The sequence below is a fragment of the Cygnus olor genome, chromosome 7 (genome assembly GCF_009769625.2).
Source record: "Cygnus olor isolate bCygOlo1 chromosome 7, bCygOlo1.pri.v2, whole genome shotgun sequence".
Classification (NCBI taxonomy): domain Eukaryota; kingdom Metazoa; phylum Chordata; class Aves; order Anseriformes; family Anatidae; genus Cygnus; species Cygnus olor.
This window is the reverse complement of record NC_049175.1, coordinates 35,093,011-35,119,990: the sequence shown is the minus strand read 5'-3', so window position 1 is coordinate 35,119,990 and position 26,980 is coordinate 35,093,011. Positions and strand designations below refer to the sequence as shown.

The 26,980-nt window shown below is 39.3% G+C and overlaps 1 protein-coding gene across 1 annotated transcript in view; it reads left to right on the top strand.

Annotated features, from left to right (window-relative positions):
* The window catches only part of ADAM12 (ADAM metallopeptidase domain 12), a 183,919-nt gene that overhangs the window by 86,876 nt on the left and 70,063 nt on the right, over window positions 1-26,980 (top strand). Inside the window, exons 4-5 of the mRNA XM_040562848.1 lie at window positions 14,618-14,696; window positions 18,316-18,392. Coding sequence (XP_040418782.1) covers window positions 14,618-14,696; window positions 18,316-18,392 — 156 coding nt within the window. The remainder of the gene's footprint in view (window positions 1-14,617; window positions 14,697-18,315; window positions 18,393-26,980) is intronic.

The following is a 26,980-nucleotide window of genomic DNA, read 5'->3' as shown; positions in this document are numbered from 1 at the left end:
GGATAGAATCATGATTTCTGTGTCACTATTGCCCTAATAGCAGAGCCTGGCTTAAATTAAAAATATATATGTATTTTAGGTCCGACAATCAACAATAAACTGTCACATATATTCCTGGACATAAATAAGTTTAAAGAGTAAAAATACAGCAATTTACAGGAAACCAAACAGAAAATTTTTGAGTCTAAAATGCAATAGATAATTACACATTAATTATCTTGAGCCTCTTGTTGTGTCTTGACAGTTCTCTTTTGGTGACCTCTTTCAGAGGGGCTTACTCTTGGGCTTTTGCCATTTTACCTCTCTGTTAAGAGCAATTTCTTGCTTTATCCATTAATATCCAGCACTAAAGCATAGAGGAACATGTGCTGGCTTGTGTCTGACTCATACTCAATAAAGATAATTCTGAGTGGTTTGGGAATAACCAGGAGATAAAGCAAAAAAAAATCTCATCTTTTCATCTAATTAATTAATATTTTGCAGATTTAAGGTTACAAAATTTTACTTTTGGATACTGACAGACATTAACATATAGTTCCCCATTCTCCAGGTTTAGGTTTCCCGAGTGTGCTGTTGTGGTTAGAGGTTTTGGTGCTGCCAGCACAGCCTGGTCCCAGGTCCTGCTTCTTCTGTGGTCAGAAGGAGGCAAATGTAGGGGATAGAATAACAGAGTCATGTCTTTTCCAACTGAAAGCTACATGTGCCACAGCCTAGTCTGAAGACCACAGGCAGAACTTCTAACCTTATGAATTGATTGGTCACGAGTGCTGGTTCTTTGACTGATATGCATAGGCAGGGGAATGCTTTTATATCACGGCTTGGACTTTCTAAAACATGGTTAAATAATTTACATAAAATCCAAATCTGCATGTGAAATAGTCTCGTGAGTCAAGGGTTTATTCACTGCAAATTCATTCTGTGAGTGGGAGGAAACCTAAACTGTCTTGGGTAAAACGGCCTTCATAAATTATGGATCTGTTTCCTAATATTTATATCATATTCATCTCATTATGGTTTTTTGTTTTCCTTTTTCTTTCCTCAGTAGGAAAGTACGTCACCACACCCTTGTTAACTCTGCTTCATGTGGATCTTAATACCGAATTACAGAGGATTTTTTGTTACCATATTGTTAAATAGTCTCTGATTTACCAGATTATGCATTATAACAGGGCCATTAAAAAGGCATGTATCTGTAATTGCTTTTTAATCCCATTGCTATTTATGGGTAATTTTAGTTTCAAAGTAAGCTGAACAGTCCTGTAAAAACAGAATATCTGATGATAAAGGTGTGCCAAGGAAAGTTCATCATACAAGACATTATTTAACTGAAGCACTGTTAGGATCCTAGAATCAAACAGGTTTCTGTGTAAAGTGCATTATACTTGTACCACTCAAAGTCAGTGTTATATTAATTACTGCAAACTCATAAACAGTCACATTTTTTTTATATATATGGGTTTTCTGAATGTTGCTAACAGTTCTGATAACAGTTCCAGATATGACAGACATAGCCAGGTGCATGAATAGTAGAAAAAAAAATGTTTAAATTGGTATTAACTCGGGGCTGTGTGGAAATGTATGCCTTACATTTATAGAGCAATCCAACTTTTTGCATGGAAACCATCTAGTTCCCAATGCAGATGAAATTGTGTTACTTCAGAGGTCTCCTAATGGGTTTCGCAACTTTCAGCATATCACTTATATCTCAGCTTAATAAAAAGGGTTTTCCGGAATCCTGTTTAGTAGTAGTTTAGGGTAGTTTCTTGAAAGGAGATTTGTTTCTTCACTCTGGCACCTTCTAAGATAGTAATACCTACACAAAATAAAGCAGAATAAATGCTGCCAAGATTTCTCCACTCAGGTCAGTAGTAGTAGTGTACATCTGCCTAATTAAGTATGAATAACTTTTTGTGGTGTAGGATAATGGGACATCATGTGCCTATATTTTATATACGTAATAAATAAATATGAGAATGGCAAAAATCTATTTTTTTTAATGCCCACCTTGACTGAGTGCCTTAGAGAAGACTGATTTTCAGAGGATGGTTACCTAAGTGTCTCAAGCTGTATATCTGAAGTAATCATTCACTTTTAACACTATTTTTAGTGTGTTCAAATGCATATAATGCCCCCAAAATGTTTGTGTGTGTGTGTGTGTGTATTCACATAGCATTTCTGAATGTGTGTCTCAAGTCTGTGTATGGGAATAGTTTGTATATAATTGTGTGAAACTTTATTTTCGGGCAGATGAATCTACATTAATTCCTAGAACCCTGAGAAACAAGACTTTGCAGTGTTAGATGGGAAAACATTTTCATAAAAATGAAGCATACTTTTAATTATCTGTAGTCATTTGGATGAAATCTATAATGAGCTTGATAAATGCTGATGCTGTAGGCATCATTTTTTCAAATGACAGTAGAACAAAAAATATCTGGAAAGGCATTGTGAGCTTAGACTACATGGTATTTTTGAGGTCTTAGTAGGAATAATTAAAATGACTTATGTAAGATAAGTGTCATATCTCTGTCAGCAACTAAATGTTAAATGTTATTATAAACTAATTACTTCCTTGAATTGAAAAGAAAATTATTATTTTGTGTCTTAACTGCTAAGAGACAGTGTCTGATCCTTCTTTCACCCAACATCTCTACCAGCATATCTTCAGTGACTTCTGTGCAATAAGATGCCCTCAAAGTAGGCAAGAGGCAAACTGGGACCCTCGGCCAGCAGAAAAAAAAAGAAAAAAATATAGCAAGAAGTCAGTATTTGTTTCTAATGTCAATCATTTCCTAAATAAGTAAAAGTTGAAGAGCAGATGCTATGGGGTTTTTCCTTGTGTTCCTGGCTGCAGACTTGCTGCTGGAGCGGGAAGGAGGGGTGCTCCTGCCCCAGTACTGCTGCCTGCCTCTCCTCCCTGCGTCTGCCTGCTGCAGCTCTGCTGAGCCACTCGCCTCACTAAAACCAGAGGCACTGATCTGATCCTTAACTGCAGTCATTTTCTGTTGAGTTAATGTGCTTAAGTGGTTCAGAAATAGTCCTAATGCATGGAAGGGTCAAGGAATTAGATACAGTTGAAATGCACAGCAGAAAGAGAGGTGAAAAACAATACCCAAACAAATGAAAAAGCTAAAACTATTTTTTTTTAAAACCTCTTACCCTGGTGCCCTGATTTTTCTGGCCATTCTTTCTCTCCTGCCCAAAAAACATGAACATGGAGCTTGACTAGAAATAGGGATGATGACCATTGTTATCTCTATTAGAGGCCCCACTGAAGTCACATCTGGTGGAGGTGGTGGCCTGGCTCATATAATGAGTTGTGCTACCCCCAGGTTTGAGGTTTGTTTAAAGAAAAACACTGATGTGGTTGTGTTGATTTTTCTCATGTGTCTTGCTTACTAAGAAAAATGTAATTCCTGATTAACAGCATAATAACAAACATAGGCATGCAAGAGGTGATGAAAGGAGGGCTATGGAGGAATAGTGTGGGGAATAGCAGGGGGAATGGAAAGATGATGAAAGGCTGAGGTATAAAGAAAGGATTGTAGGAAAAGTAATTAAAATGAATAAGAAAGAGGAAAAGAAGGAGGAATATTCCAACCCCCATCCTTTTTCTTGCATGCCTCCACCCTATAAACTCACTGGTAGCTTGATACCCTTGGCCCACGCTTTTGTTCTGCAAAGTTACCGAATTACCTCATCCTAATTCCAAGTCGTATGTTGCAGCAGAGTTAGTTGGAAATGAGGCATCATCCTCCGAGAGTATAGTCTAATGTTGCTTGAAAAATCACTCTGGGCTTTCCTAAGTCACCTGCAGTGCTGTATGCCAACAGCTGATGCAGTGTTGGCGATGAGGCCGTCGGTAAGGGCAGGAGCAGCCCCTGTCCTTGGGGCTGGGTGATGGAGGGTGTGCTCCTTTCAGAAGTGGCTCATAAAACATGCAGTTACACCTTTGTGCAAGAAATGGTGTGGCTAATGAAGCCAGAGAGTGGCTGTTTTTTTGTTGGATTGGAGGACTGTCAACAGGAGGCAATGATCTCACAAAGCTTTGCTTGCTGTGCTTGGAAAAACCTTTACACACTTAAAAAATACATGAGCACTCCTAATCGGTCTCCAAACACAAGCATGCAGGTTACTGAGACAGTGGGTATCATACTGGCTCTCTTTTTTGTCCCAGTAAAATTGTGCTAGGCACTGGAATCACTGCTCTTACCTGTTGACTTCCACAGGAGCAGACTTTGCAGCACATTGTGCCTTCATTTCTGCCATTAGCCCTAACATATTGCCTGCAAGCTGCAGCTGCAGTCTTCTTGTGTTGCCAAATTGATTGACTTCATGCAAGTTATTGCTCTAATCAGAAAGGAAGATTGTCACGGGGAGTGAGAACACCCTCGTGAGCTCTGGATTAATCTCAGAGTCTCTGCCCCGAAAAGGTATTCCATTCATCCCTGGTTCATAAAGGATCTGAGGCAGAGCAGGAACAATATCTGGGGGAAACGTAGCATGCTTGCCCTCTTCACGTTACCTCCATAGTATTGGTCACTGTTGGGGGTAGAATATAGGATTAGGTGGACCTTTGTGCTGGCAGTTTGTGCATATATATCTTCACCCAGAATTTTAAAAAGTTAGTGGGAGAGCCAGTGAGGCGTAAGGCAAAATGAAGGTGTATCTGTAAAAGTCAATGGTGTTTGACAAGTGAAATTTGAGTACAGCCTAATTAGGGCAAATACCTCGTTCTTGTGGCAAGGAAAAATTGTGGCTTTAGTAAAACAAAAATATTATTTCATGTTTCACTGAACTGGCAGAAATTTAAGTTAAAAATGCAAATGCAAGCCTGCGGGCATGCACTCAAAAGCAAGAAAACGTTACAAGGATGTGATTTTCAGTGAGAGTCTAAGAATAAACGTAAGCTCAATGACCTTGTTAATGTTAGAGCCTGGCTTTCTAACTTTCTAAAAGCAATGCAGATGCTTGCATGTAACCTTTTGTAATCCCACAGTACATTTTACATTTTGTTAGTTAGTCTTTAATAAATTCTGATTTTTCATTGGAGTTCCTTAAATTTCTGTGTTTAAAAATTTTACGCATTAGGACTACTTTTTCTGGATGCTTTGAGTTCTCTGCTCTTCTAGAAATGTTCAGATGAAGGCATAGTTAAACAATTTGCCTGATGACATCTGTTCAGCAGCATAATCTTACTTGGCTACAAATGACATTTAATTGGATGAAACATTTCAAATAGACTTTGACAGCTTTCCAGCCCAGCATCTCTGAACTTACTATTTAATGAAAATATGCCATCCTAGAAGTGTCACGGGGACTATAAAGAATTTGTTTTATGAAAGACAGCACTGTGAATTTAGAAAAGAATGCATTAAAATATTATATCTGCCACTTGTGATATATGTACTTCTTAGCTTATGAAACATCTCAATATTTTCTAATGATCTTTTGAGCCACAATTTTGCTGGTATATCCTGCGTTGCCTGAACCAGTAACTCTTATGCTATATTCTGCATGTAAGATCAGGATGTTGAAAAAGCCCCTACATTATCTTCTACAAGTTTTAGTGGTAGAATAATAATAGGAAGTATGCATTTCATAAGAAACCACAGTATTGTCATCCATGGAAGGGGAGCCAGAAGTTTCAGAGCCATGTTAGTCTTTAGTCTAGCCAAAGCCAATTGAGAGTACTCAGAGCTGTGTAAATTTGTCTGGGTTCAGCCTGCAGTGTAGCAGTGCACATCACTTTTGATCTTTGCCATAGCTACTTTGGAGATGTACTAGTTCAGTAGTTATTTCCAGAATAATTCTTTAACTTTTGGCATGTTGCTTCAAGGTTTCATGGCCACTGCCATTACTCCAAATTAAAACTACTCAGCGCAGCTAACAGTAAAATATCTCTAAAGAAGTCAGACTACATAGTTTGCCTAAAAGAAGAGAACTGTATTTTTCCATCAGAAATCAGTTAGCCAATAAGCCCTGTCATCTCTCCTTAGCTGAGAGTAATTTGTGGCCAGTGGTATTCTGGAGCCTTTACTGGAGGTGTTTGCTTTTTATGGCGGGCTGCCCAGCTGAGGCAAAAACATGACTTCTATTATGCTGATACACAGGGAAGCTCAAGGAAGCAATACAAACTATCGCTCACAAAGAGCTCTCCTAGGATAATTCTGTGAGAGAGTTGCTGAAACTGTTCAAATGCTGCTCTAGTATATTGGAGTTGGCCAGTGAAAAACAAAGTCAGAAAGTCTTGAGCTTAACACAAGCTAGATGGTGAGAAACCAGTTCTGAGTCTGGCTTTTGGCAGGTGCAAGATGAGCAGTGTGAGTTCAGGCTCACACCAGTAAGCAGTACCATTCCATCTTCTGCTGGAGGAGCTTCGCTTTATCTGTGGGCTTTCTTGTGAAGATCCCAAAATGGACTTTGTTTGTACAAAAGCATTCCAAGTAAATGGAATGTAAAACTCCAGGTGAAAATTCACTTTGGTTCAGACCTACTGGTTAACAAGTAGCTCAAATAAACCCTCACAGATATTCATTCAGGGACCCAATTTTAGTGAAAATATTCTTCCTTGCTGGGGTTTGCAGCTTTTACTATTTGTGCTGGCTGTGCTTTTGGAAATCTAGATATGTTCACTTTTATTTTTACTTTTCTTTTAGATTCAACACTAGTTGCATCCCTTATGAAAATTCTTCAACCTCTTGAAGCATTTCCTGCTGCCACAATCCTGTATAGGGTACCAATCTTCAGGCTTTATGCTGGGCTGTGGACAATCTACCATCATTACACACTTAGAAGCCTAATCACCTTTTTTAGCTGAGAGCAACTTTTTGGGGGTCCCTGACTCAGGTACAGAAACAACATGATTATTATTTCATCAGATATTTTCCAACTGAATATAACACAGAGTGAACCCTGCTGGTATTCATCTCATTCCTCTCTTCATGCCGTGTGGGTCACTTCTTCGTAAAATTTCTGTCTCAGTTGTAGGCTACCTAACACTGTCCCTTTATGACTATGCTGAGGGTTTTGCCCAAGCCTAAGCCATTTTAGTGAGAGGACATACTTTTACACATCTGCTTTCTTGGAAAACACACTGTGCATCTTCTTCTAAGGGAGAACATGCTTTCACCACAACACTCATTAGCAGTAGCCTCTTCATTAATCTTTCGGAATTAGAATGAAAAAATAAATACTATGGTTTTGGCAAGTAAATATTTGCTGTAAACATTACAATGAGTGATGGAAGCAGGGTGTGCAGCCGAGAGCCTGAAACAGCATGGGAAGCCACTAATGTGCTTAATTTCATCTCAGTCTTTCTCTATTGAAGATTGGGGAGGTAAGGTTTATGGTTTATTTTCCTGGCAGTCAGGAAACAAGAGAGCTCTCAATCACTCATTGATTGCCAGCTCAGGAGGTGGTGTTCCACTTTAGTAGTTCAGATTTGTTTGCTTAGACTGTTCCTTGGTTTTCTATACATGCAACCTCATGTAGTGACTAGTTCTGAAGACAGACATTGTAGGCTTTAAACAATGTGCTCGTCTCTCTCATCTCCCCGTCCCAGCAGACTGGAGAGCAGCTCCCCATGACTGTCTGTGTTCTAGCATGATGAGGGACAACTCAGAGTCTGGCTCTACCATTTGACATTGCAAAAAGTGTCTATGAATGTTTGCTCTCTTTGTGTCAGATACTATCTCACTCATGCAGAGGGATGAGGGTGGGATTTTAACACGGATTATGTGAATTTGTGCATCCAAACAAGTGTGTAGAAGTACAGATACCCGTTTTTTAAATGTAGTGTATGACCAATTCAAATCGTTTATCCACATATTGTGTGAAATAGGCCAGAGGCTACTACCATAAACTTCATATTGAAACTGTGGATGCTTGGTTGATTCCCTAGCTATTATAGTTTTATTTTCCTCCCCTCTTTTCTTCAGAATTGTTGTGCTAATTAAGCTCTGTGAATTTTAATCTCTCAGGTTCTTCAATTATGACATTGCCATCCCTCTATGGCAACACACTGGAGTGTAGCAGATAGGATATTAAGAAGTGGAGACATTCAATGGGAAAATGTCCAAAAGCATTTCAAATCACTTAAGATAATTAAATAAGGGGAAAGAATGTGGCATGTTTAAAGAATATGTGGTGGTTTTACGAATAGGATGATGTTGGGTGCCTATGCATGGGAAACTCATTACCCATGCTTCGCTCATTTGTTATGTTGTAATGAGAAAGAAGAATTGAAAAATGCCACTGCTGAGTTTGACTCTGTGTATATCAGGAGGTACTTGCACTGAGAGAACCACTGCAGATGCAGCAGGCTTACCAACCATGCTTATTCCTCTAAATATATCTTTGAAGAAATACAACAATTGAAGAAATAACAACTAACTACCCTGTAAAGGTCAAGATGACCTGAACTGTGATGCTAAAGAATTGAAGGAGTATGCTGGTGTCAATAGGCAGAGATGTAGATGACTTTTTTTTTTTATAACTTCCTATATGCCATCCTGTTCCTCTCTCCTCGTCTCCCCCTTTTGTAGGCAAAGTTTAAAAAGCACAGCAGGAGGGCTTTCAGTAAGAATTTGTATAACAGAGTGAGGCATTACTTGGACTGGGAAGAAAACAGGTATTTTATCATTCAGAAGGAGGAGAAAGAGTAATGAGTATAAGTAACGATCAGATGTCCGTTTGAGCTGCAGGCAGCATATCTGCGAGAAGGAAAGTAACAGGTTTGAGACAGCCTTGCACTACCAGTGGCCTAATAGGACCAATGATCCTATAGAGTAGGTAGAGCAGCTGACTCACCATTTAAGAAGTCATAGGAATATTCAGTGTTTTTCCTAACACAAGAGTTCTTGAAGTAGTGTAACTACATTAAGATGTTAGTCAAAACAAAAGTTAAGCAGAAAAGCAAAATCAAGGGCATGAACCCCAGAGGTATAAAAGCATACGTCCAAAGCCCAGTAGATTTGCAGCAGCTTCTCTATATTTTTAAAGCAACCCTGTGAAACATCCTAACCAAAAAGTGCATTGCTGTGATGATGGACTCCAGAAGAGAGATGTGTATGTGTTACCGTATTTGAATCAAGATTTAAGATGAAGGTTAGGGGCTGCATTTCCACAGCCGTCCATCCTTGCCACAGGATGAGGATTTTTTTTTGCAGAAAAAAAAAAAAAAAAAAAAAAAAAAAAAAAAAAAAAAAAACAGTTCATACCTGCCTGTACTGTCAGTCTTGCAATGTGTATGCAGAGCACCTAAAATCCTTTCTTAGGCATGTCAGACCTCAGATCAAACAGTCTACAAAGCTGTGTCTCAGATTCTGATTTTCAGGCATGAAATTAGGCATTTTACATAATTGTCCAGTTCCTGCTGGACAATTTCCTGCTTTCGTTAACTTGTCTCAAAGTCCTGGTTAATGACTGATGTCAGTAGCTGGTGGATGCCCCGCATCCCTGGGAGTGTTGGGCGGCTTTGAGCCATATGCCACAGAGCTCCTGCCTGAGAAGAAGCCCCACAACCCTGCTTACTCACTAGCACTAAGAAGGCAGTACTAGCAGAAGCAGGGATTCATTTAAAATAAAAGTAAAATAATTTTAAAAGAGTCTCTTCCTCCTGCCCTGATTCCTCTCTGACACAGAGGCCAAGTTTTATGCTCCGTGTCATGCCAAAGCAAGACATGTTCCTTGTAAGATGTGTAGCAGGGAGTCACACATCACACAGGACTTTGAAGAAACATCTACCAGACTGTGCAGATATCATACTGTCTGGCTATAAAGCAGCGGTGTTGAATCAGTGTCAGTCCAGTCTCATAAAGCAGCTTTGAGAGACAGGTCCTACTGCCTGCAGCTCCATTTTGATGGGCGACAATGTTGGTGTCTTTCCCCTTATATCTGTAATGTAAGGGGATGACCTGGTACAGTGTGGGTGACCAAAGAAATTTCATCCTAGGAGGCAGATTGAAAAACAACTCTATGTGCTCCGATGCTGTTAGAAAGAGATTTACTCTTTAGTTTTTCCTCTACATAATTCTGTATCACCACGGGGAACCCTGTTGCCTGCTCCTACTTTGATAATGCTTAGATTTTTCCTGAGCAGCCATAGCACAACAGTACACAATTCTTGTCATTTTTTATAGCCTGTCATGCTATACTTGGCATATGGATAGCTAAGGGAGAATTTGATAATAATCTGTACCTCTCTGAATGATATATGTACCAAGAATGAAAAGCAATTGTTTCAGCTAGTAAAAGACATGTAACTAGGAAAAACTAGAAAAAGCTGAATATCAGGAAATGCATCATGACAGTAACATCTGTTGGAACGCGAAGTAATCTCCCTTTGAAAGTGGTGGGATCAGCATTGCTTTTGACATTTGAAGCTCAATGAGACAGAACCTAATTTGATCAACAGCATACTTGGCTTCCAGGGAAGTCGTCTGCATGATCCACTAGATTTTTTCCATCTCCAACTTTGGCGACTCTGTCTTTCTGACACTCCCTGGGTTATGAAATATCATTATAACCTTTTGAAATAGTATATTGGTACCTGGAGAGCAGAAAGGGACTTTCTCATTTGCAAGTGAGAGACAGTGTGTTAAATTACCATTCCTTTTCTTAAATGGATTGAGTACGGGTTTGCTGTGTTTAAAACAGGACATTTCCCCCCTCCATAAACAAACCACCCAAGACTCCACATCATGGGGACAGGAAATGTAAGGGTTAGAAGTTTAAACAACGTTCATCATATTCCCTGAGGCTCAGGTTAGTGGAAGCTGCTTGACACCTGAAAACATTTCAGCAGATTTGACAGGTAAGCTTCATGCTGACTTACGGAGGAAGACTGTGCTGTGTCTGTCATAGATCAGGAGGGATAAAAGTAGTCCTGGGCCGTCGAAGCTTCTACTTGTTAATTCAGCTCTGGAAAGTGTGAAAACATCCACGGTGCTGACAAACACAGTGACTCAATACGTATGAAATTTAACTCAAGAATCTCACTTTCGCATCTTTGAAGAATTAATTAGAAAGTAGTGGTGTTCTTTTAATTGATTTTTTTTATTGTATCCAGCAGTTGATGCTGTTCTTGATAACATTTGTTTCCACCTCTTCATGCAGTGCAAAAAATTGATAATTGTCTGGTACTGCTGAGCATTGTAGCTGGCAACATTTGAAACTCCAGACATGGTGATGAATTGTGCTATGATATATTAATGTTATTTTGATCCCTGCTCTTTCAGAATTACATTGATCCAATTAGGTTAAGTAGCTTGCCATCTAAATTAATTTACTTTCCTCTATTAATCTCCTTTGCTGTGGGTCAGAAACAGAAATGTAAATCAATCTATTACATTGCATATCTTTTTGCAGGATGTAATTAAATTACTGAGTAGATACATATGTTAAATTTGTTGTTCAGTATGTTAAACATCATTGCCATAATTGCAAAGTGAAGTGGTGCACACTCAGTTGTGGAATTTGAGTGCTTGTTACACTTATTTCTGATAACCTTTCAAGAAATGCCAGCACATGACTTGCCGTCCCTGGATACTAATGCTGCGTGCTTATTCTGCTACACAGCTTTTAAGATATTAGACGTTTCTGAAAGTGGGGATAACAGCTTCTTTCTCTGCCAGAAATTGTTGGACTCCCCAGCGACGTCTTGTACAGGTCCCCAACCTCTACAGTGGGGAAAAAAATCTTTCTTCTGGCTTGCTCTCAAGCCTGTGCTAGCACCATACGTGGCAGGAAAACAGATGTCTTAGCAGTGATGTCTTAGTTAGTAAACTGAAAGAGCATTAATGCAGACTCCTGAAAAACTTTCTCATTTTCTTAAAAAGGCCCTTCAGCTGTACTTGAAATTTCCATGATTTGAAATCTTACTTTGGCTTCTACATTAAGGCATAGTTTAAGTTTTATTAGGTTAGTCCGATAGCAGGACTCCATCATCTTGGTGTTCTTGCCAGCCTTTTACTACTCACACAGGGAATTCTCATGTTCAGTTGGCACTTTCATCAGCCTGGATAGGAAACTCATCCTGATGAAACATGCCTGGTAGGGAGATTGATGACAGCAACACCAGAAGTTTGCTCACCTGCTGTAATTCCTAACTTTAGTAAGTAGAACCGTCCATGAGAGACTCAAATGAAAATGAAGCATTGACGCAAGGGAATGAGATCCAGTGCTTGCAAACTGAACACTGACAAAGCCAAGCTAGATTCGAAGTGCTGTGTTTTTACACTGGGTGTAATTAACTGTTAAACCTTACCAGGCTTGTGATAGCTTCATCATGGGAGATCTGGACAAGGACTACGTACAATATGAAAATGGACAATCTGGTTCCATCACAGTCACTGAAGCAGAAGAATAATTCAAGTCAAATGAGCTATGTAATGTGACAGGTCAGAGTGCTGATCACAGTGCTCCCTTCTGGTATTAAAATCTATGAATCCATGAAATATTTTCTAATCCTGTGCCTTAGGGTAGAACCAACAGCAGAAAGGTCACCTATATCATCATTGCTGTCAAACACTTTGGAAATAGCAGAGCAGTGAGTTTATTGCTCAATCACTTTGCCCTTATGCTACATCTGTTACCTTATCCCTTGCCTGATTTTTTTCCCATTAAATAAAAATTGCTCTGGTATCCAATGTGAAATAACGTTTCCAAGAAGTGCACAGCAGAACTCTGTTGGCTTCAGCAGCAATGGGTTCTTACCTTTTGCCTTGGCAAAGTTAATGAATGCCTGCTAAGCACAGAACTTGCAGTGTAGCTATATAAATAATAATGATAATTAAGAAAGCAGCTGCTCTTTGTGATAATGAGAATGACAGTAGGAAGCAGAGATACAGCACACTTCATTTCAAGCAGCCCTCCCAGAGGCTGCAGGCACAAGGGCTGAGGTAAGCATGGGTGTCAAGTGCCACCCGAGGTACCACAGGGTGCCTGAGCTGTCCTCACAGGGCAGCTTGGTGAAATGGATGGAGCATCTAAAGTGACGCTGGGTGCTTGCTTAGGCAACCAAGTCCTGCTGTAGGTGTGGTGGATGGCTGAGATCCAGAGCAGTTCCTGTACAGCCCGCAAACCACTGCAGTGTTTTAACATTCGTTATCTATTAATATGCTAATATTTCTCACAAGCTGTAAAATTTGAATTGAGAAGCTGTGCTTGAATACTTATTGTGTTGACCTTTGCTGTCTTCATCCTTTTATGTTGATATTTATTTCTCTCTCTTTTTCTTTTTTTTTTTTCTGTCTTGTTTCATTCACCTTTTTTTTTTTTTTTTTTCTTCTACCTTCTCTAATAATTGTCTGTACAGTTCCTAGCACAATCAGGTCCTCAAGGTCTTCATCTTGGCTGAACGTTAATATAATCCAAATAAATCATGACAATAACGAATATTAAATGTTCCTTCATGTTCTAGCTTTAAAGTTTATATGCAGTGCAACAAATGTGTACCAAGACTGTATATTAGTTCACACAATATATGTGCAGAATTAACCAGATTTCAATTTAAAAAGAGTCTCGTTTGTTCAAGTGAACATCCCAAAGGAGAAGAACATCTCTGCAATGGAACAGAACTTTTTGGAACCTCGTGCCAAAGATTTTCTGCAGTCTGAACTCTCGAGTCCATTGAAGATGATGGTGGCATTTGGTTTTCATCACTTCTATATTGCTTTTGTATTTCACTACAATGTCTGTCAAAACTCAAACGTATTTGTGCTGAGGAACATGGTTTTAATGCCTATGTTGAGAGTCGATGTGAATATGTATTATTCCTTCTGGCCTTGTTAGAAATGCTCTTTGGATAAGGAGTTGAAAAACAGACCTATAGCAGCACTGTTGTCAAGGCAGAGGCTGCTTTCCCTGTTCCATGTGTTTACTAAAAAAGGAAACTTTTAATAATTGTCACACACATACACTTTTTCTGGGCATTTCTGAAAAACAGAAATTGCGAGTCAAAATTCTTGGTATCATTGTCAAAGGCAGGAGGGGAAGTGTGGAGTGCATGAGAACAAAATGTCTCATCACATACATGATACTTCACTGTCTCCTGAGACATCATTTCAAGTCGTTAGATTTCTATTCATGAATATCCTTTTCAGATGCTCAAAATAAATCCAGTGGCATGACTTATGTAATTTTCTTGAAGTCATTTTCCTTAAGTGTCAGTGGAAGAAGTTTGTTGCGTTTACTGAGAGCTTTGATGGTCACTTGCTGATGAAAGCAGTATGCTATACAGCAAACTAACAAAGGGAGAACATTTTCCTTTTCCAAAATACACCAATACTTAACAATGCTCCCCATGTCTAGATTATGCAAAATATGTTGAAAATTATATAGAAGAGTCAATACCGACGTGCTGGCATACAGACTTCATTTGGAAGACAAAGCAGTCTGGAAACTCAGACTTTTCACAATTGATGAAGGAAGTGTTCATGCACTGCAACTTCAGTGTTTGGAGCTATATTTCCTCTTAGTTCACACACAGCCCTGGTAGTCACTGTATCGTTAATGTTGTGCTTTGATTGCTCTCTCAAACAGAACCAGTAAAGGACAAAGTCAAGGTGATGTGGCCTTAATATTACCCGTGTCCTCTGTTGTTTTTTTCTTTTAGGGGCCTGTTAGCCAGCAGCTTCACAGAAACACATTATTTGAAAGATGGCACTGATGTGGTTCTCTCACGCAATTACACGGTAAGGCTGGTGTTTCATGGGTAGATGATGCTTCATCATTAAAATCCAAAGTGCTCTTTGCTGGGATCTGAGCCATGGGATGAAAAAGCAGTATGAGTGATCTTTTTTTATTGTTGCCTTCAGTACCTTTTTGACTGCTGTGATCGTACGCATCAATTTTTAGAGAGAGACTTTAAAGGGAAACTGTGGGGTTTTAACCAGGTGACTTTTCATATCTGTAAGATTTATTCTGCTTCTTGGAAATATAGCCATTAAAATTTTGTAATAAGGTAGCCATTGTTGAATGGTTAAGGAGGAAAGTCCTAGTTCAGTTAGGAAGAAAGCCCAAAGTATCTGATAAGCTCATGTCAGTAGATTAGAAGGCCTGGGTGGCTTTCAGCACTGGGAATCCAGTCTGGGGAGAGAGGGTGGTTTGTTCAGGTGTATTTTTTATGCCAGCCCATAAGACTTTTATGGATATATGCATGTATGTGTGTGTGTGGCTAATCTGCTCCTTGTTAAAATCAGCACAAAAAGCTTTTTATCATAAATAATTTAAATTGCTTTTTATAAATAAAAAACACTTTAAGGCAGTAATGTTTTTGTCCTCTGACATTAGGAACGCATTAATTAGAAACAATGCAGCAAGTGATTTTAATTACAAAGTTTATCTTTTATCTGCATAAGTACTCCCAGCTCCTATAAAGTATTTGTTATATTACATTATTTATTTATTGACATAGTCTGAAGAAGCATCATGCTTTCTGTTCCCATCCATAATGGGCTTTGCTGATATCAGTGAAAGGCATTATTTCTGTGCATAACATTTTACTTCTGAAGAAGCATCTTCATTATAGTCCCAGACCTCCAAAGTAAAGTAATCATTTTGAAAGCTTTCAGTGCTTTCTTGTTTCCTGGGTGCTCATATCTTCTTCAAAACCTGTTCAGTAGAAAATAGTCGTTTGTTTTAGAAACAGGGAAGCTGTACACATTCCTTAAGGAAGTAAAAAATGCACAACATTTTGTCAGGGTTAACTACATTAACATGAATATGAGTATGCCTAATGATAGCTAGGCTTTCTCTTACTAAAAAAGAAAAAAAAAATAATAAAAACTGTTTAGATAATGACAGTAAGTTCTGAATAATACTAGCAGTTCATTTTGCTGCCTGAGTTTTTTTTTGTTTGTTTGTTTTTTTGAGACCAGTGAATTCATTTTTCATTAAATACTGCAATATGGTTTAAAACAGATAAGTCTCTCTGATTTTATCTCTCTTCTTTACTGAGGACATCAGTATAGCTTGTAGCTGAAACCAAATCCAATTTCTCATTGAAAAGTTGCTTAGTCAAATTCTGCCTGGAGGTCAAACCAAGGTGGCTTTGTGGAGCTGTAGCTTTGGGGTTTCTTTAGCACATGTGCTAGTGCCCAGGTTATTCTTCTGCTTTGTAGCACTTGAAAAATTTGCAGTTATTTAAAGCTGGCCATGATTAAATGATCTCAAGTAAGGGTAGAGTATTTAAGTATGACAAATCAGCCATGGTAATTATTTGTTTTTAGGGGGCTATCCATTTCATATACTGGGATACAGAAATGAAAAGCTTTTGGTGGGGGAGAAGAAGAGGGGGAGGAACCTCTTGCAGTTCAGTGGAGTTACTGATCTAGAAAACAATTTTCTACCGGTCCAATTGCAGGGCATGGTCTGATAAGTTTACATTTTCAGTACTGAACTTGCAGGAACTTTGGCTTCATATATATAGTGTGTGGATTTCAGAGAAGTTGTGAAATGGGCCACAACCAGGAGCTCAAAGTTAATAAAATAACAAGTTGTGTGTGGAAAGGGAAAGCAATCCAGACCTTTGCCATCATTCACTCTTTGATAAAAACAGCTACTCCGCAGCAGCAGTCTGCATGGGACGAGATATCAGCTTGCCCTTTCTGTTTCACTGAGTACTTTGGTTAACACCAGTGATGCTAAACCCCAAAGACTGGCAGCATAAGAGCTCTGAACTACATCTCTGCCTTGTACTTAATTCAAGTGACATGAATAAAGCTACTTTGTGGTTGGTTTCGCACTGTTTCAAGGTCACTGTGTGAGAGTCTGTATTTGTTTGGAGGGGGTTATTGTTTTTATTGTTTTTTCTCTCTTACCAACTGGATGAGCGTAGCTGACAATATTAAAACAAAGTGAAATAGTTTACTCATGCTGAAAACCTTGACATCCACAGCAATTGTTACTGAAGTGTCTAAAAAGTTGGATGACTTCCTCCATTTCATTGTTGCTTTATCCTTGCTAACAGGTTACTGGTTCTTTATGAGTACCAGTGATAAAGATACCCAAGAGTAAAACACTATTACCCTATTTCTGTCATTTTGATCACTGAGAAAAGCTATTGAGACTTGTATTAAGAAAGTCAAATATTGCTGTGCTGTGTTCAGTTGCTCACATTAGAAATACAAATGCTCTAAATAAATATTTTTCATGGTATAACCTCATTTGCAGAAAATATATATCTGAATCATTCCATCTTGCCCAGCATTTTCATGGTTATTGCTTTCTTTAACAAAATCAAGGTGGTCTTTAGAAGTCTGCTATGTGAGGCTTTGTGAGTGAAAACCATGCCCCAACACTGAAAAGGTTAATTAATGCAGCTAGATAGACGTGAATGAACCGAGTAATAAAAAGGCACAGTGAGGTGACTGTCAGGTTGAAGCATGAGTGATAACTTTCCCTCACACTAATAAGATAGAAACCTTTTACAACGGTATTTTCAGTTTCCGTGTGGCATTCAAAGGAGCCATGAGAAAAGAAATGCTGGACGTGACACAGTCGTTGCTTTCCAGTCAGTCACATAATTGGGAATGTAATATGACCTTTAGTCAACAATAAAATTAACCTTGATTCCAGACGGATACTTGTATGTGCTGAGAAAGTATCTCTGTTGTGGGTGCCTTTTGCAAGCAGTGGATTATTAAGGAAATACAATAACCTAGCCACAAAATGAAATTGGATTGTTGCCTCTCAAAATAGAAGACCCTCTTATTCGTGGTTGCTCTTAATAACATGCAGCCACTTAGCTGGGTAATTCAATAAAAGATTTCCTTTCCAACTTGCTTCCCTTCCCTTCATTTGCGCTGTGACTTTTTTTTCAAACTGTAGGGTTGGAATTAACTTTTTTATACTTCCCTTTATACGCTGCTACCTTTATAGATGTACAGGGATATGAATGATCTTATATATAAATATGTGTGCCTATAGAAAGTAGTAAAATGCGACAGCTGATTTGTTCATCTGATTAATTTTATAAAATATTCTATATCAAAGCTTTAAATAAAATAACAGAAAAACATGTTATCACTGTCATGCAATGGAAACAGTGCTGACTGTCTTAAAAAAATAATAAAAAAAAAAGATCGCCATCCCATTTTCTATGGTATAAACACACCCAAGGTTTCCATTGAGGAACCCCTTGGATTGTTGATTCAGTGAATATTTAGTGGGTCAGGAAAGATGCTGTCAGTGTACTTCTGAATGCTGAATGCTGAAATTGAAAATAGCTTTGAGATTAAGGGGGTGGAAAACCATGAGAAAACAAGACGGCAACAAGAGTTGAAATATTTTCTCTTTATTTTTTTCAATCAGGGTCACTGCTATTACCATGGCAATGTACGAGGGTACCCCGACTCGTCAGTCAGCCTCAGTACCTGCTCTGGACTCAGGTGAGCCAATGTTTTAGTAATGCTTGAGCTCCTTAATAAATCATCCTAGTACCCGCAAAGTTTCTGTGTTACCTTTTTAAAAATGTCCCGATATCTGTTTTTCAAATGGTCCTACAATCTCTGTAAAATCATTTACCTTGTTGCTCTGAAGAGAAAAATGGAATAGAAAATGCAAAATTGGGGTTGCCCATTTTGAGGCTGGCAGTGCCCCATAGCCCTGTGTCCCCCTGGCCAGTGCTCCTGGTCCTCAGAGCTGTTTCATGAGCAAGGGCAGGACTGCTTTGCAGCTGTGAACGGGTGCATTGGCCAGCAGCCTAGCCATTAGGAGGCTTTGCTTTAAAAACATGGCTGTGGAGCTCAATAAACTGCGTTCATGGCAGGTATGATGCTCAGCATTAGGATTTTAGCCACTTGTTAACAGAAAAGTAGCAGATTCCTGTTGCTGAAAAGAAAATCTCTTCTGAGCTGGAGAAAGGAACAGGCTGACAACATTTTAAATACACAATGGACACAGTTCAGGAAACAATTATCTTCCTTACTTGGACAATCAGAGACTGGTATTTACTCACAGAGCTGTTCCAAATCACTGTAATTAACTGTAAATTGGCTCGAGTGTTCTCCCTGGAAAACCCAGTTTTCCTGTCAGGTTTCCAGCTGTCACAACCTTTTCTGAGTTTGTTTAATTTATCTACAAACAGCATGAGTAGCTGGAGTCTTTTTTCCCTTGATTTTGCATTTTGTGCAATAGTGGTATTATCAAGGCTATTATACTGGAGCTCTGGAACGGAGAGCTGCAGAGAGAACAGTTTGTCACCAGGACACCTCTCCCTGTTGTTTGCAGTAGGGGGTTGGGTTCCAGTGGCTCATTCCCATATGGAGAGGGATTTTGGGGGCACTTCAGTATGTATCAGGCATATTCCACAAGCTTACTCTAATTAAAGCTTTGCATAGACCATGGCAGCCTGCGTTCACCAGTCGTTCTTTATTTGCAAAAATATAAAGCAGTACTCTCATTGCTTTAAGTGATGCATGGGTAAAGGTATTGCATTGATGCAAGGTCCACAGGGATTTTCCCTGAGCTGTGTGGGAAAGGGTCTGCACCAGTGTCTTGTTCCAGAGCTACCTTGTAAAGTAGGAATGCTCAGGACAAATGACTCTTCCCCAAAATAAATGCATGTGCTTTCTTCTCTAATTTGCTCATTCTCTTTTTACAAATGTTGAGCTCACGGAATCTTTTCCCAGTTTTAGGTAGTACAATGCATCAAGGCAACATGTGCTGGCAGAGACATTTTTCTCTCATCTCGCACTATTGCAGATTAATCCTCAAAGTACAAGCCTTTATTAGGCTCCTTCCCCATAGGGAAAGCATAGCAGCATCTTTTTCAGCACAATTTTCATGACAACTGATGTTTTGCTCTAGCAGGAGAACTGAGGATATATCTCACTATCCGTGCCCATTTAACTGCTGTGTTCACTGCTGAGGTTGTTCAAGAGAGCATCTATGAGCGATAACAGCATGCGATAAGGGTGCCTGTTGAATTACTCCACAAAACTCATTTCACAGCCTGTAGCCAATAGTAATAGCTTCTAGTCATCATCTGTGCTTGATTTGAGCCAGGGGTGTCTAGTTGTAAGGCTTCGTAATGCACTGCCAGCTTCTTGAGCCTTCCAGGCCCTCTCTTTAAAGCTGGTTGGGAGCAAAGGGCTGAAATGGCTGCACTGAGGCTCTACAGCACTGAGCACCTTTCAGAACCTGGCCCACAGGTCACAATATTCCTCTTCCACCAAAATATTACTGTAGCAATACATCCTTTGAGAATTTCGGTGGAAAGTTTTACTGCATATGATCCAGTCTAAAATAACACGAGGAGAAATAGGACAGTTCAAAACTACTTCACAGCTCACTTTACTGACACTTTTGCTGCTATTAGATCTTGAAAGAATAATTATGAATAGGATAGGACAATATGGGATGGGATGGGATGGGATGGGATGGGATGGGATGGGATAGGATAGGATAGGATAGGATAGGATAGGATAGGATAGGATAGGATAGGATAGGATAGGATAGGATAGGATAGGATAGGATAGGATAGGATGGGACAGGATGGTGTCCTCTCCCACCAGCTTGCTGGAGAAGGGACACTTGTTTCCAATTGCATGGTAAGGACAGCAAGCTGCAGGGGTACACAATGAGACAGCGTGTGGCTGCACAGCCCGGGTGAGGACAGTCCCTGGGGCAGCCATTTCGCTGGCAGCAGGCACTGGAAGGAAATGCTGGTCTCCTTCTCAGGGAGGCTGTTCCTGGCTTTGTGACAGTCTTTAAGTGAATTGGACAAATCTCTCTGTCTCGGTTTCTCCATCTGTGAAATTCATTTAATGATTCTTACCTACCTCACATGGCTGTTACATGAGGGTAAAGTTTAAGTGCCTGAAAAGCATCTAGTGAAAGGAAGTGCAAGCTGTTAGCTCACTGAAATCTCAGAGCACTAATATCCTCTCACTCCCGTTAGACAGGCACCTTGGGCATTGTTCCAGGTGATGAGGGGTAGGAATCATCGTCTTTTCGCCCAGATTAGAAGAGTTTATTAAAAGATATGAAGCTAGTCATAAAGAAGAGGTTCCACATTTTAGCATGCTCTGAAGCCTGAGTGCTCAGCGGTAGTCAAAGAAGCAAAAAGGATCATAGGAATTACTGAGACAGAAATAGAGGATAGAACAAAAACCCTCATTACCACTTTATAAATCCATAGTGCACTCACATCTTGAATTCTGCATGCAGTTCTTGTTTTTCCCTCCCTATCCCCATCTCAGAAAAGGAAGCATTATATCCATTATATATGTAAAAGATACACAGAGGGGCAAAAATGATGATCAAAAGTATGGAACAGCTTTTATCCAAGGAGAGAAAATAGACTAGGATTTGTCCGTTTTGAAAGGAGATGACGGAGAAAAAGGGTATGATAAAACTAGGTTGAATGTCATGCTGGAGAAGAGACAATTACTGAATATTTTCCATAACCCCCGAATTAGGAGGCATCAAATGAAATTTTAGAGTAAAGGAAAGTACTTCTCTATCCATCATATAATGAAGCTGTGAAATTCACTGTCACAGGTGGGTGTTAAAGGCAAAAATATCCGTAGATTCAAAACATGATGAGACAGTTTGGGGAGGGGAGCAGGGGGAGCCTCTCCAGGACTGACAAACCCAAAGATGTCCCTGACACTCATGCTGCCAGAGCTGGGAATACCGCCTGGAAGGTGCTTGTTATGTTCTTACCCCTAAGTATCTGCCGCTGGCCAGAGGCAGGGTTCTGGGCTGGAGCAGCCCTGCTGCGACCTAATATGACCACTAAGTTCTTATGGACATGGTTGGGCATTTCAGATGTGTTGTTAGCTTATAAATACAATGTGATTGGCCTGCCTGTCATAAGATAGAGGAAGAACAAAGTGTGAAATCTGCAAACTAAGACAGATTTGACTAGTTTATGTTTTTCAGACAGGTAGAGGAGTGAGATATAAAGATAGCTGAAAGGTAGACTCAGTTCTGTTAAACACAGACACCCACGTACTCCAGCTATGTTACATCCTCTCAGGCACAACATTTGAGTACCTCACTTCACATAGGATTATAATGGCATAAATACTTGGATTGACACTGGTAGCAGCCTAAAATACAGGTTAGAGGAGAATACAATCATGCCACAGTCTGTGTCCTGCTGGCTCCTCTGGAGGAGGAAGAGGTGAATGGTGGAGAGGAGACGATATATGCTGAATGCACCAAAAGGGAACAATGGGTAATCAGGATTTCCAGGGCTTCCATCAGGATAAGAAAGCCAATTAGATTCTCAAAGCTTGTGGGAAGGTGAAGGGGAAGGTGACTAACGAAGTAAAGTCATTTCCTTCCCGTCCTGTGGAAATGCCCTTCTGTTTATGTAGCTCAAAGGCTCTTCAAGTTTTTAGCAAATAATTTTTGCCTGCAGACACCACACACATCTATGATAAATCTGTATACACTTGAATGATTTTTCCCATTACTTTCTCTGAGAGTGCAGAAGCTGGCACATACACACAAAAAAAGCAGCCTGAAGAAGAGCACAACCTCCATGGTCTGTGCTGAAGGCCAGGGGCTGGCAGGGGGACGTGCAGGCCCAAACGCACATACTGAGCCCTTGCTCAGAGACTCCTTGGTACTTTAGGGATACAAATCTCATAGGAAGCCTTTTCTTTCCAAAGCAACAGAAAGATCTTGAAAATGTTAAGAATCTCTCAGCGTTACCTAATTGCCAGATAATAAGCTCATTCACATGTATAAAAGTATTCAGTCATTGTCCATCCCTGTCAGCGACTGAAAGATGCTGTGTCCACGGTGACAGCAATGGGAATACAACTGCAGTACACAGTAATTATTAACGGGATTACATAGCTATGTTACACGAGGCCGCCAATACTAGAGCCATCCATTTGTCAAATGGCCTGGCCGAACTCACTGCGTCCCAGACACAGTCAGCTGAAGAGGGGATTTAAAAATGACACTCCAGACATCCAGACATCAACTATTTAAAAAAGGAATGGAAGTAGGAAACCAGTGAGAAAAGAAAAGAAAAGAAAAGAAAAGAAAAGAAAAGAAAAGAAAAGAAAAGAAAAGAAAAGAAAAGAAAAGAAAAAAGAAAAAGAGAGAGAATTCCTCATAACTCCTCAAGCATAGTTTCCCCACAAAAGGGGAGATTTCATCCAAAAAAGAAGTTAGGAGAAAATCCCAACTGAGAAAAGCCTGGGTTTGGATGTGTTCTTTCTCTCATATTTTCTGAAGAGCTTTTAGTTCATGTAAACATCTCACATGGTTTGTAAGTTATCTGACCGTGAAACTACCGGAGGTTTTGAGCTTTACATTAGAAAGCATTCAGTTTCTGGGGTTTCATGGTTTCTGTATTCTCTCTGTTTAAATGGTAAACTGCTTGTGGATCACTTTGATCTGAGATGAACATTATGTCCACTCTTTGACAATACTTTGTGCATACTGTCCCTGGGTGCACAGTAATGCCCCAGGCACCACTGCTGCTGCCACGAGAAGTGTAAGAGATGATCCGTACCTGGTTATCTGAGCCTGCCTTTTTTCCCTCCAGTCTGTGTCTGACAGGATTTATGTATATATATATGACATACATTACTATATAAAAAATGAGATATATATAATATTAAAAATACTTATTAATGTATTAGTAATATTGTTTTAGATTTATATGTAAATGTATATATATATTCATACATTTTGTGACTTGAAAAAGTCCCAAACCTCAAGGTGATGTGCGAGTTTAAATCAAGCTTCCATTTATGGCTACATGATTTGCTTCACAATGCTATAAAATGTGCTCACTAAATGGGTAGTGATGCCAACATCTTTCCTTCATTTTTCTCTGGTGTCCTTGGTCTGCCTTGTCATCCTCCCACTTAAGCTCACATGTGACACTTTCTTTGATAACACAATTAATGTTTCTTGCCACCCAAATGTGGACATGGAATTGCATTACCGCTTCTGATTCAGGTAACTCCCTGCTTAAATTCCAGGCATCAAAGTTGCAGACCACTATGCATTCACTCTGGACACATCTGTCTTTCACTGAGAAAGGATTAAGTGCATGCTACAGTAGTCTCTGGGTATGACTACATTTTCGACACCGTGCTATAGAATATATTTTCAGGTTAATGAAAGGCATTGGCTGGAATAAAACATGTATTTGACTAATGATGTGTCTGAGTGAGAACACCTCTACCACTACTGCAATATGTGAAACCAATAATGCAACAGCTCTAACCTCCCTTTGAGATGCTAGTGTTTGTTGATTTGGGCCAGACTTGTTATTTTAATAGAATTCTGATGTGCAGTATACCAGTATAATGGTATTGCTTGGGTCTCATGTGATGCTCTTCATCAATAGATCATTATTTTGTGTGCTTACTAAAATTTAACCCATTTTGCAGGTGAGGAGCTGATGCAGAAAGAGGTGAATTGCTTGGCCAAGGCTGCTTGGGGGACGTTGTTAGAGACAGGAGTACTTCTGCCTCGGGAGTACAGCTCCCATTCTCTCTGTATTTCCCAGTCTTTTAAGTTAAATAAAGACCAAACTATTTGGAAAATACCTAAAGAGCACCTAATCTGTTAGGAAAAAAAAAAATATATATATATATATATCCATCATCTTATTCAGTTATTCCAATAGTATTTAACCACAACTAATTAAACCAGACTAAAAGTGAAGGTTTTATTCACTACATTTTTCTCCCTCTTTTTTTTGTTTGTCTGCTTGCATGCCTGTGAATTTGTTAGATGCATAGGAAAAAAAACTAAAAATGCCCCATCATTTTATGGATTGCCTTCTGATATCACAAATGTTGAGAAACACTGCAGTGAGTAACTGCTGTACCTCTGTCCCAGGCAGCTGGAGGGCAATATTCCAGGGCCACGAGGCTCCACTTCTGTTATCTATGCAGAGAAAACTCATTGAAATCTGTGGCAGAGCTGTGGGATCTGGCCCTTTTCTTTTGAAGCCGTACCATTAATTGTGAAATGAAGGCCCTATAGCTTTTTAAGTAGCACATGAGTACTGCGTGGTCTTTCACTGTGGACAGAGGCAGACTCAGTGTCAATATATGGTGTGAAAGCATGACAGCCCTCTAGTCTAACTAATTTCTTACAAACTGAAAACATCTACATTCCTCTTCCAGTGGTAATAAGGCTTTTTATTATTATTGTTTAGAAATGAGTATAACTTTGTGCTTCATTAAAATCAAATGCTTAATTGCATTCATGAATATCAGATTTATTGATTTACCTAACTTTTCTCTTACACTACAGCAGAATAATATATCACAGTTTCATGTAATGCTGTCCTAGCCAAGTTTTACTTCAGCATCACAATTTCTCAGACAAGTATGCATTGATGGTTTATGTTGGCAGGGCCTTTGCTTCTGCTGACAAGTTGGAAAAGAAAAATCCCATTTATATTTTGAGATTTCCTAAAGCCTATTGATTTATGAAATACAGCTGGCCTTGCATTAGGTTTTGTTTTGTTTTTTTCTTCTTTTTAAGAGAAAAAAAAAATATCCCATTTGTTTTTATGGCTGATTTAAGTAAAGGATTTATTCTATCAAATTGCATTTCACTAAATGAAAGATTCCTGGCAAGGTAAACAGCAAGGTAATAACAAATTCATTACTTAAGTTATGTTTTAATTTCTTTTTCTTTGAGATGGAGGGAGAGTTCCCATCATAGCCCATCCCATTTACATGTTCCCTGTGTGTCCACATGGCATATAACGGTATATAGTAAGCAAATACCAATGAGTTGTTCGTGTTTAGAGCTGATTAGCAGCAAAGTGGATGTGGTTTATTTGGTGCTGAGCACCAGACATGAGCAGGGTTCAAACCCTGCTGAGAAGCAGAGCAAAATATTAGCTCAGGCTCAAGACCACACTGAAGCTGCTTCCAGTTGGCTCAAAGCCTGTGAACTGATGTCTGGACATGCGGTATGGTATAGATTTTATTTTTCGCCCTCTCTGCTACTGGTGATGAAGAGGAGAGCCTGATTGTTTTAGACAGGAGTTAAATTATCTCCTGTCTTTCCTGCTCAGCTCTTTTGGAAGATCTTTCTGATTTCCCAGTATCACTATAGTTTGGGACTGTAGTAAATACAGATGCCTTGAGTTAGATACCTGGAGACCAAATAAAATATATTTTATATTGTATTTTTTCCCAAATATTTATAAGCTTTGGAATTCTGGTAGTCTTTTTCCTGACAGAGGTAATGGTAGACATCTCGCAGATTTCTCTAGAAGTTTGTCTTAAAGAATAGTTGCTGCTTGAGCGTTCACAGAGCTGCTGGAATCCCTTTGGAGTTCCTTGTGTCATTTTTGGCTGGAGTTTTATAGTTTAATATACTGTCTGCCTTTTTTGAAAAGCATTGTATTACTTAACATTAATGCCCCATCTTGGTCTTGGGGGAACATAGGCTGCCTCAGGAGCATGGGAGAACAATGTACAAGACAAATACACAGAAGCTGCATAGGAGTAACAGAGGCTTCTGTGAAACACCTGACAAAAAAGTGGAAGGAAAAAAGTAATTATGGATTTATTTTATTTGCATCAAATTCTCAGTAATGAAAGACTGGTAGGTATTGTTCACCTGATCCTGCCACACCAAAAAAGAAACTGTCATTTTTGACCAGTTGCATTTTTAAGGTGCTGTGTTTGGCAGTGATCAATGGGGGAAAATGCAATTGTAGGAAAAGAAAATTAGTGAAAAACATAGAGCTGGCCAAGATAATTCATATTTGATATTCATTATCTTATTACAGATGGTCACAAGCCAGGTGCAGATATCCTGTAGGCAGCACTCAAAGGATAAAGGTGCTTTAATGAAATGTATACTTTCCTTTATGCTGAATCTGCAGATTTCTTTTTCAGCATGGGATTTTTTCATATGTAAAGTATGGCACTTTTCTTAAAGGCTCATGCTGTCCCTTGGGATGGGAGTTTCAGTGACAAGTTGAATAGGCTGCCCTAGCTCTCACGTGCTCAGTAGAAAACAA